Here is a 9,771-nt window from a genome sequence, read left to right on the forward strand (position 1 = left end):
AATAGCGCCCTCTGCTGGCTGAGGCCGGAGACGGTTCGCGGGACAGCGAGCAGGAGCAGCGTGGCAGAGGAGACTGAGCTGGACGTGGAGGAAGAAAAGACAAAGAGAGAGGAGGAGTGTGTGTGTGTGTGTGAGTGTGGTCAGCTGTCTGGTCTGTTGCAGGAGGTGAGGGAGGAGGTGCAGAGGGAGCACAGCAGGAAGCTGGAGCAGCTGTCGCAGGAGCACCAGGAGCAGCTCCTCACCCTCAGACACGAGCACCTGGAGGAGGTGCGGCAGGGAGAATTCATTTACTCACAGCTCAGTGATCACCTGAGAGGCCGAGCCAATGTGTGTTCATCACACGGTGTGTGTGCAGGAGAGCGTGGAGAGGGAGCGCTTGTTGAGGGCTCATCTGGAGGAGAGAGAGAGGATGCAGGATTCACACACATCCCAGCTGGAGCAGCTCAGACTACAGCTCGACTCTCAGCTCCAACACACCCACAAAACACACATGCAGAAAGTAAGATCCCACACCCACACGATACGCACGCGCAAAAACGCCTCTTCTGCCGTACCCAGTCGGGTGTTTATGTGTATAAAGACGGTGAGAGTTGTTTGTATTTGTTTGTTTTTCTTGTGTGTGTGTTTAGGAGTTAGAAGTGCAGAAGATGATGGAGCAACTGGACATGAAATCCAAAGAGCTCAAAAATCAGGAACTGCTACTCCAAACTCAGGTACTTTACCTGCGTTATTTGAGTGTGTGTGTGTGTGTGTGTGTGTGTGTGTGTGTGTGTGTGTGTGTGGGTGTGCTACTCCAAACTCAGGTACTTTATTTAGTGTTAGTTACTTCTAACTAAATGATAGACACGGAGAGTCATATTTGGATGCACGCATGAAGCTCCACTTTATTCAAGTCCCCTGTAAACTATATCCCCCACCTAACCACAAGGGGGAGTATAATACCATGTAACCTATAAATGCATCATTGCTACAATTTACCTGCTTTATTTGAGTGTGTGTGTGTGTGGGCGTGTGTGTGCTACTCCATGCTCAGGTACTTTACCTGCTTTATTTGAGTGTGTGTAGGTGTGTGTGTGCTACTCCAAACTCAGGTACTTTAGCTACTTTGAGTGTGTATGTGCAACTGGTACACTGAGCTCCATTGTATTAGGTGCCCTTATAGCTGTACTTATAAGTTACTAATCATTCGTCAGTCAGTTCTTTGTGCTGAGAAGTAGTCATTGACCTGTTTTGAAGAAAAATAATGAATAGGTCATGTGTGGAGTGTGTGTGCGTGTGCGTGCATGCATGTGTGTGTATCTTCAGTCCAGTCACTCAGCTGCCTGATAAAATGATCTGTGTGTTCGTACTGTTGGTCTGTAGGCTGCAGATTTGAAGAAGAGGAGACAACAGCTGAGTGAGGAAGAAGATGATGTTGAGAAGGGGATAGAGGTGCGTGTGAGTGTGAGTGTGTGTGTGTGTGTGTGTGTGTGTGTGTGTGTGTGTGTGTGTGTGTGTGTGTGTGTGTGTGTGTGTGTGCGTGTGTATCTGAGAGTGTGTGGCCAGGTGTTTGTGTGTGTGTGTGTATCTCTGAGAGTGTATGGCCAGGTGTGTGTGTGTGTGTGTGTGTGTGTGTTTGTCATTGTGAACTATTATGCTAGGTTGTGTGTGTGTGTGTGTGTGTGTGTGTGTGTGTGTGTGTGCGTGTGTATCTGAGAGTGTGTGGCCAGGTGTTTGTGTGTGTGTGTATCTCTGAGAGTGTATGGCCAGGTGTGTGTGTGTGTGTGTGTGTGTGTGTGTGTGTGTGTGTCATTGTGAACTATTATGCTAGGTTGTGTGTCTGTGTGTCCCCCAGGCTCTCTCACGTGTCCTCAGAGAACGGGACAGTCTGCGTGCGGAGCTGGACAGACTAAGAGATGAGAGGAAGAGAGAAAGGGAGGAGCTGGAAAAAGAGAGAGAGGAAAGGAGGAGGGAGAGGGAGGAGAGCAGAAGGATGATGGAGGAGAGAGAGAAGCTACTGAGCAATACAGTGCTTCTACAGGATAGATGTGATGAACTCCACAGAAGGCTCAGGTAACACACACACACACACACACACACACACCCATATACACACAAACATGCTATAATACACATCCTGAAGACTTGGGTAATGTATACGTATACCAACTTCTGTCGATGCGCTGGAAGTTTAGATAGTATACACACGCATACACATGTGCAGGCACACACACTCACTCACACACACACACGCACACACACACACACACACACACACACACACACAGACACACTAGCTTTGACCGAGTCAGTACTGGTCTCTGGTGACACAAATACACGGTACACAGAGTGTGTACATGTACAGATCTGTGTTGGTGTGGTTTGTGTCTGTCAGCGAGGTGGAGCAGAGAGAGCATGGAGACGATAACCTGGAGAGGAAGAAACAGGAGGAGGGCAAGGAGAAGAGCAGAGAGAAGGAGGGCTCCCTCGGAGTGGAGGAAATGGAACCTCCTCTCTCCCCTGTGCCCACCTCCCACAACAACCACAGCAGCATAGACGAGTATGTGGGGGTGTGTGTGTGTGGGTGGGGAGGGAGGCTGTCCGATTGTATGTATTTATCATATGTTTATATACTCGTTTGTAATCTCCTCTCTCTCTCTCTCTCTCTTTCTCTCTAGCTTGCGGGAGTATATCTCGTGTGAAGGTGTTTCTCTGCAGAGAGCAAGACAGTTCTTAGAGAAAGAGACCAGCTGTCTGAGAGCGAGACAAGCGGCACTAAGGACGGCCCACCCCAGCCCGCAGAGGTCCGCTGCAGGAGGTTCTGCTCAGCCTCTCTGCCAGGTCCGTCAAGTCTAGTCAGTTTTATTTATAAAGCGCTTTTTACAAAACATGGTGTCACAAAGCAGCTTCACGAGCGCATGGGTCCAGATCCCTAATGAGCAAGACGGGGGCGAGTGTGGCAGAGACAAACTCCCTAGGTGGATTAGGAAGAAACCTTGGGAGGACCAAGACCCAAAAGGGAAGCCATGCTCCATTGGCCCAGCAACTTTAAGTTCATATTTATAGTCCTGTGTCTATCTGAGCAGTCACAGTCTCTCCAATATGGATGCTGGGCCTCAGGTAGGATGCTGGCCGTATTGGCACATGCATCCACAGCATCAGCACATCCACTGGCAACCCAGAGCATCTTCTAGCTGCTTTATGGAATTGTCTTTGTAGAAACATGTAGTCAAGATACAGAATGCAGGTTAAATATGTAAAATCAAATTAAACTTCCATATATATAGTAGACGTGCCAGTGATTTAGCATGTGGCTCCAGCAGGCTTATCCCTAGCAGCATAACTAAAGGGAGGGGCCTGGAGGTGACCACAGGCATGAGGGTACTGAGACATTACTCTGCCTTCGGCTGTAATCTTGTAGTTTTCGGAGCTGAGCGCATTTCTGCGCTTTGAGAGAGCAGCAGGTGAGATGGATTATGGTATGCAGTGAGTTAACTCGGATATTGTGGAGGACTATTTAATGCTTTATAGGCCAACAGAAGAATTAAAAAATCAGTTTGATATTTAACCAGGAGCCAGTGCAACGCTGAGAGAGTAGGACTAATGTGATGGACTTCTCAAGGCCTAGTTAGGACTCTGGCTCTTGGATTCAAATGCAGCAAGTTGGACTTTCTTCAGGGACTGTTTAGAGCATCCAGTTAAAAGAGAGTTACAGTAGTCCAATCTTGATGAGATTGTGGACCAGTTTCTCTGCATCTGATACCGAACGTACATGTCTCAGCTTGGCAATATTACATGAAGTTGCAAAGGCAGCATTAGTGACATTGCATATGTGTGTGAAAAATGAAAGATCCAAATCACTAGAGACACCTAAACTTTTAGCAGGAGATTCAGGTGTTACTGAAAAGCCATCTAGTGTAATAAGAAGATTCGACCAATTGCTTCTTGCAGTCTTGGATCCAAGAAGTAACACCTCAGTTTTATCAGAATTTAGAAGAAGAAAATTAGACACCATCCAGTTCTTTATTTCTTGGATGCAGTTGTCAGTTTTGGTAGTAGTATTGACATCATCCAAATTAGAAGATATATATAACTGAGTATCATCTGCATAGCAATGGAAGCTAATACCATGCCTACAAATGCTTGCTAGCCTATATAATGAGAATAACATGGGACCCAATACAGATCCTTATGAGTATTCATTATTTTCAAGTACAAATTGGTAACGATCGTTCAGGTAGGATTTGAACCAGGAGAGTGATTGACCTTTATCTGAGAATATTAAGAGATTTTAAGACTACTTTAGACGGTTTCAGTGCCGTAGTGGGTCTAAGCACGTTAGGTCTTGCAGGGCCTACAGCCATGTAGCCAGGTCAGATAGGAGACAGTAGGAAGCATGAGTGTAGTTCCTCTTAGATGTTCTGCTCCCCTGTGCTGTAGGAGGTGAGTGAGCAGGAGAAGCTGAGGGAGACAGTCCAGAAGGACCACACGCTCCTGAGAAAGAAAGAGGAGAGACTCAGCCAGCTGGAGACGTCACTGACAGAGGAGGTAATACACACACACACACACACACACACACACACACACGTATGCCTGCACCCACACACTTACGTACAAACCCACATTAATACCTACCTGGGCTTTACAATGTTTTTCTCAGCTGTCATGTGATGAAGGCGAGCGGCTGGTGGGAGATCGGAGAGTCTCATTTGATGTCAGAGACTCAGAGACGAGCAGAGACGAGTATGGCCAAGAGGAGACGAGTGAGAGACAAACTCTGAATGCACAACACGCACACACGGGTAGACATTTTGAGAAGGCACTAATTTTGGTTTTCACAAAGTTTACTACCATAGTTTTTTTATGGTGGCAATTTGTATTGATTCTAGATTGTGAAGAGTGATTAGATGAATTGCAATTAATTGCAAAGTCATTCCCTGTGATGAAAATGACCTTTTACAATACAAAATTACAATACAAAATTATTGCATTACGGCTCCTCCATTTCAGTTAATGGAGATCATTTCAGTGATGATCTCGTTAGCTCAGGAGATAAAAAGTTGATGAGGATAAGACAGCTGACATCAATCCGTCATGCTGATTAGAAGAGAAGACTGGTTGCTTTAAAAGGGTAGTGGTGCGTTTACGTTTTCTCCTGTTAACCATGGTCACCTCCAAGGAAACACGTTCAGTCATCATTGCATCAAAAGGGTTTCACAGGCAAGGACAGTGTGGCTTGTACGATGCACCCCAATCAACCATTTATCCAGTCACTAAGGACTTTGGGGAGAGTGCTTCAAGTTGCATGAAGGAGGCTTCAGGGAGCGTCTCCTACAGGAGCGTCTCCTACAGAGGAGGCAGCTATGAGCCTCCTCACACCATCAAAGTGTGGGGTCACTCCCAATGTTGCCTAAGCAAAGCACAGCCATAAATAAGGGAAGGTATCAAAACATCCTTCCAGAACAACTTCTCCCAACGATTCAGGAGCAGTTTAGCAACAAACAATTATGGACTGTTAATAATTGTACTTCATTATATCACATAAACATTTGACAAAAGGTTCTTAAAAAAATAAACTGAGGAAGCAAACTGTGAAAACTAAAAATTTGCCCACAACTGTAAGCAGCTCTAGAGTCCACTCTGGTCTTGATGGTTCATAGTTGTCTGATGTTTTTATCTCTCTAGCAGTAATACACCCAAACCCTGGTCTTCCTCTCTGTTTCAGCACATGCAGTGCCAGTGAAAGTGCAGCAGTTAGCAGAGTCCCTGCAGCAGATCTCTGGCCAGCTGAACACAGTGCTGGGTGCACTGGGATCTCTCACTGGGAGGACCGTCCAGCCCCTCCCTCAGCCACCTCCGTCCTCCTCCTTCCCTCCTGCCCTGTCCTGGGCATGGACACCAAGCCCCGCCTCCTCTTCATTGGCCAATCAGAACAGTTTCTTACACTGTTCTGTCCCAAAAACACACGGGTCTGACCTTCATTTGAACTCCCACTGGAGCAAACTCTTCCCTGGTACGTAGAGACAGACACACCCCAAACATTAGCAGTGATGAGCAGTGGTCACCTCTGTGGGCTGCAGTAACTTTCACTAATGCTTCATTTCTTCATCACTCGTAAAACCTTTAAAATACAAATAGAAAACTTCTGCCTCTCCCTCAAGCACAAACCAGTCACTGCTGGATTTATAGCCTTTTTTGCATAGTTGATGACCTCCATTGATTTTCTGTGCTTGGATAATGCCGATCTTTTCCAGTGCAAGTGTGATGCAGTGTAGAGACCTGCTTCAGATTAGCTTCAATCTAAACCGCACTACCTGTATTAAGACTGCTCTGATTTTAGGAGTTTCCATGGATACCAGTGCCCGCTATCCCATGAGGGCTACCAGAGCATATAGTGGATACACTCCAGCAAGGTGACTACACACACTTGCACACCTGTGCAGGCTCGCTCACAATCTCTCACTCTCACTCACAGGGTCAGTGCTGCTGTTGATTTTTGAAGGAAAATTGATGAACTCATACAGTGCTTTTCCATTATGTGTGTGTGTGTGTGTGTGTGTGTGTGTGTGTGTGTGTGTGTAGTCTCTCCTCTGAGCTAGATAGCCAGAGGCTGCAGAGACTGATTGAAGACAACAAAAGGTGGCTGGAATCACAACGCAAAGACCCAAATGTGTATCCTTTCACAATCTCTCTCTCCCCCTCAGCTTATACACATGTACGTATCACACACAAACCAGTACGGGAACAGAATGCATCATATTTTCACACACACTCTCTTGCACCCTTGTACTCTCCTGAACCTCTGCCCAGGCCTCTCTTCACACGCTACCCAGCTGCCCCACCCACCAATGGGCTGGTCCAGCTCGGCCTGGACGAGAACAATCAGATCAAGGTCTACCATTACCGAAGAGGCACAATCCACTGATGTCCGTGTATGTCCAATGCAAACATCAGTGGATAGACAGAATACAAACATGCCATCAGCATGTACACATTACAGGTGATGTTGCTGACAAAGTCAAGTCAGATTTAGCGTAGTACTTTGAAATTCTTTTTTGATAAAAACATTTCTCATCTAATTGAAATTCAGATGGCATATCTAACTGTAATTAGTGATTAAGGTATTTCTGCCTACATAACACATTGCAGTGGTGGATTATACTTATTAAGATGGCGGTGGCAGTGTTGGATGTGGCTAAAACGAGCTGGAACGTCGTCTTTCCTGCAGGTGCTGAACCTGCGCTCTGGCGTGTCCCGCATGGCGGTGGTGTCCTTGAGGGAGTTGTACTCCAGCCTGCAGAAAGGGATGGACCAGGAAGTGGAGGCTACAGCTAAGGTCCTCCTCCACAAAGCAGCGGAGTCCAATGCCTTCATCAGGCAGGACATGGACACAGCTCTGGACAGCATGGTGCAGAACTGCACCCCCATTCGGAGCATGAACGCCCTTCTCGCTGGAGGACTCTGGTCAGTTAGCCTGCAGTGAGCTTTAAACTGTGGCTTTCAGATAGCAACAACAGTCACAAGAAACTAACACAGCACTAATTTTGGCTGCTGTTTTTACCTCTCCAATGTTCTTTCAAAATATTGCCCTGGCCTATATCAATATTTTTAGTTATTTATCCTCTTATATGTTATTTTTATTGCGTTCCATCTCCGCTCTGCTGATCCAAACTGCCCTTCACAATGCTTAAAAAATAGGCTAGTTAGCTAGCTCACAGAGGACATACAAACATTTTCTGTTTAAAAATACACATGTACACTAACTGGTGCAAGCTAAGCAATCGAATAGAATATGATCATTTGATTGTGCACTTAGATCATACATAAGGGTTTTAAGTTTCTTTATAGAAGCTAAAAGTTGTACTGTATACATTGATTGGATGGATTAATAGTTATTACTATTATTATAATAGTTATTTTTTTCCTTCTGTTTTCCTCAAAAGTAATCTGAATGCTGCAGTAAGAAAGTGTACTGCTCGGCACTTGGCTACTTTGGTAGAGAAGATTGGTGCTGGCCGCTTATTGTCTGGGGCGAAAGACGTCACACCGCGAATTATTCCTGCAGTCTCCAAGTTGGCACAGGACTCTTCACAAGAAACCAAGTTAGTACTGGGATCAGAACGAGAATTCTACAAAGCTTATTCAGTTTCCCAGATAGTAATATTTTGCTGATTCTTTTAGTCTCCTAGTCTGATACTCTGAAGTCAGCAAATGCTGCTAAATTGTAGAGTAATAGATACACTATCGTGTTTTCTAGACACAGACAGCCTTGTAAAATTGTGCTGGTAAGATAAATGGTCAGTGTGCTGTGAGTTACGGGTCCCTCACGGTTCTCTCCTGTTTTGGGGTCTGTTCCTCGTCTCAGGTGCTTTGGCCGGCGTATGCTGCTGTTCCTGTCCTCCCACCACGACTTTGATAAGATGGTGGAAAAGAACATCCCTGCCAAAGACCTGGCAACCATCAGGGACACTGTCCTCACTCTGAAATCCAAGGTAGCGATTCATGATTGGATAAATGATGAGGATTTTTTATCCCATCCACTATGCCCCATGTTAACTCATTAAACAAATGTATGTGTAGACATCAAAAAACTATTCTTTCAGAAAGTCATTCCACTGATATGCTAAGAGATGCCAGATATAAAAAAGATAAAAGATTTACCAGAAATACTATAATTCCTATATTCATTAATAATATTTATAATATTGATAATAATCATTCCAGAGAGTTACCATAGTTACCAAATACTGTCACTTTAATTGAATGAAATCTTTCTAGTTTAAGAAAATGCTTCTGTAATAACCCAGTGCTGTCCAGGGTTGATTTATTTATCATTGTTCCTTTTAAATGTTCTTTTTATAGAGCTGGTTAGGGAACTCTACCCCTGCAAGCCACAACTGGTTGAGCAGAAGGTGCTCCCTCTGCTCTGGTAGCTCCTGGGGACCTCCAGCAACAGTGGTACGGTCCACGGGAGGGGTGGAAGCGTGAGAGGGGCCACTGTCCACCTATGCCAAGCCCTTCATGCCCACATGGGTCCGGCGCTGCTGGACTGAGCTGCTTCCCAACCTTCCAATATCCGCAAGAGCCTAAGAGAGTTTGTGAAGAACCTCCCGACCACCTGAGAGCTGCCAGCCAGACCTCCAGACCAAAATAAAGCCCAACATGGATTCTACTTGAGGATGGAGATGTTTGTGCATTTCTTACTGTGCCTGCACTCTAAATGAAAGAGAGAGGAAGAAAGTCAAACGTTTTTAACATTTTGAATTAGCAGAAAGCTAAATCCTTAAACTCAGAAGTCCTTTTAAATAAGGAGCACAGATTTTAGTGAATCACATCAGGTTTAACACACCTAGGAGCTCTGCTCTTTTTGCACTTTGATATACTAACACTTATGATAACTGTTGTCATGGTGACTGTAGATATATATTGTTCAATGATTGTTATTTTCTGTTGACATATCCTGAGGTAACTGTGCAGAATGTAATTTATCACATACACAAGAAACAAGGATCTGGGGGGTATTCCACGAAGCGAGCTAACTCAGTAAGCCGGGCTTTTTAAGACAAGCCTGGCTCATTTTGCTCAAATTCGGTTCCACAAAAGAGGCGAGACTTGAGCCTCGCTCAGTTACTACAGCAACATATACGTTTGAACTAACCTGCTCTGTACCAGGCTAGAGTTGAGGCTTAGCTTAGCGGGACCGCTTCTATTGGCTGAGCAGCGTGATGTCAGTCTCGCCATCCGGGAAACTGAATTGAGGAACAAGGTTCCACTGTAGTTCTATCCATTAAA

The 9,771-nt window shown here is 45.3% G+C and overlaps 2 protein-coding genes across 2 annotated transcripts; both read left to right on the top strand.

Annotated features, from left to right (window-relative positions):
- The first annotated feature begins 1,741 nt into the window (after positions 1-1,741).
- On the top strand, positions 1,742-6,904 carry LOC143485481 (uncharacterized). The gene is made up of 8 exons (XM_076984927.1): positions 1,742-1,749; positions 1,855-2,052; positions 2,375-2,539; positions 2,658-2,820; positions 4,420-4,527; positions 4,640-4,742; positions 6,320-6,392; positions 6,790-6,904. The coding sequence occupies exons 1-8, from the start codon at positions 1,742-1,744 to the stop codon at positions 6,902-6,904; spliced, it is 933 nt and encodes a 310-aa protein (XP_076841042.1).
- A 1-nt stretch (position 6,905) lies between these two features.
- On the top strand, positions 6,906-8,151 carry LOC143485482 (TOG array regulator of axonemal microtubules protein 1-like). The gene is made up of 3 exons (XM_076984928.1): positions 6,906-6,979; positions 7,208-7,443; positions 7,923-8,151. The coding sequence occupies exons 1-3, from the start codon at positions 6,965-6,967 to the stop codon at positions 8,149-8,151; spliced, it is 480 nt and encodes a 159-aa protein (XP_076841043.1). The 5' UTR covers positions 6,906-6,964.
- The last annotated feature ends 1,620 nt before the right edge of the window (positions 8,152-9,771 follow it).

The sequence above is a fragment of the Brachyhypopomus gauderio genome, unplaced genomic scaffold, assembly GCF_052324685.1.
Source record: "Brachyhypopomus gauderio isolate BG-103 unplaced genomic scaffold, BGAUD_0.2 sc34, whole genome shotgun sequence".
NCBI lineage: Eukaryota > Metazoa > Chordata > Actinopteri > Gymnotiformes > Hypopomidae > Brachyhypopomus > Brachyhypopomus gauderio.

Excerpts from the sequence above, each read along its gene's own strand:
- LOC143485481 (XM_076984927.1), top strand. Across the intron at positions 2,821-4,419 it reads CTGCTCAGCCTCTCTGCCAG|GAGGTGAGTGAGCAGGAGAA; the intron begins GTCCGTCAAGTC and ends CCTGTGCTGTAG. Across the intron at positions 4,528-4,639 it reads AGACGTCACTGACAGAGGAG|CTGTCATGTGATGAAGGCGA; the intron begins GTAATACACACA and ends TGTTTTTCTCAG.
- LOC143485482 (XM_076984928.1), top strand. Across the intron at positions 7,444-7,922 it reads CTTCTCGCTGGAGGACTCTG|TAATCTGAATGCTGCAGTAA; the intron begins GTCAGTTAGCCT and ends TTTCCTCAAAAG.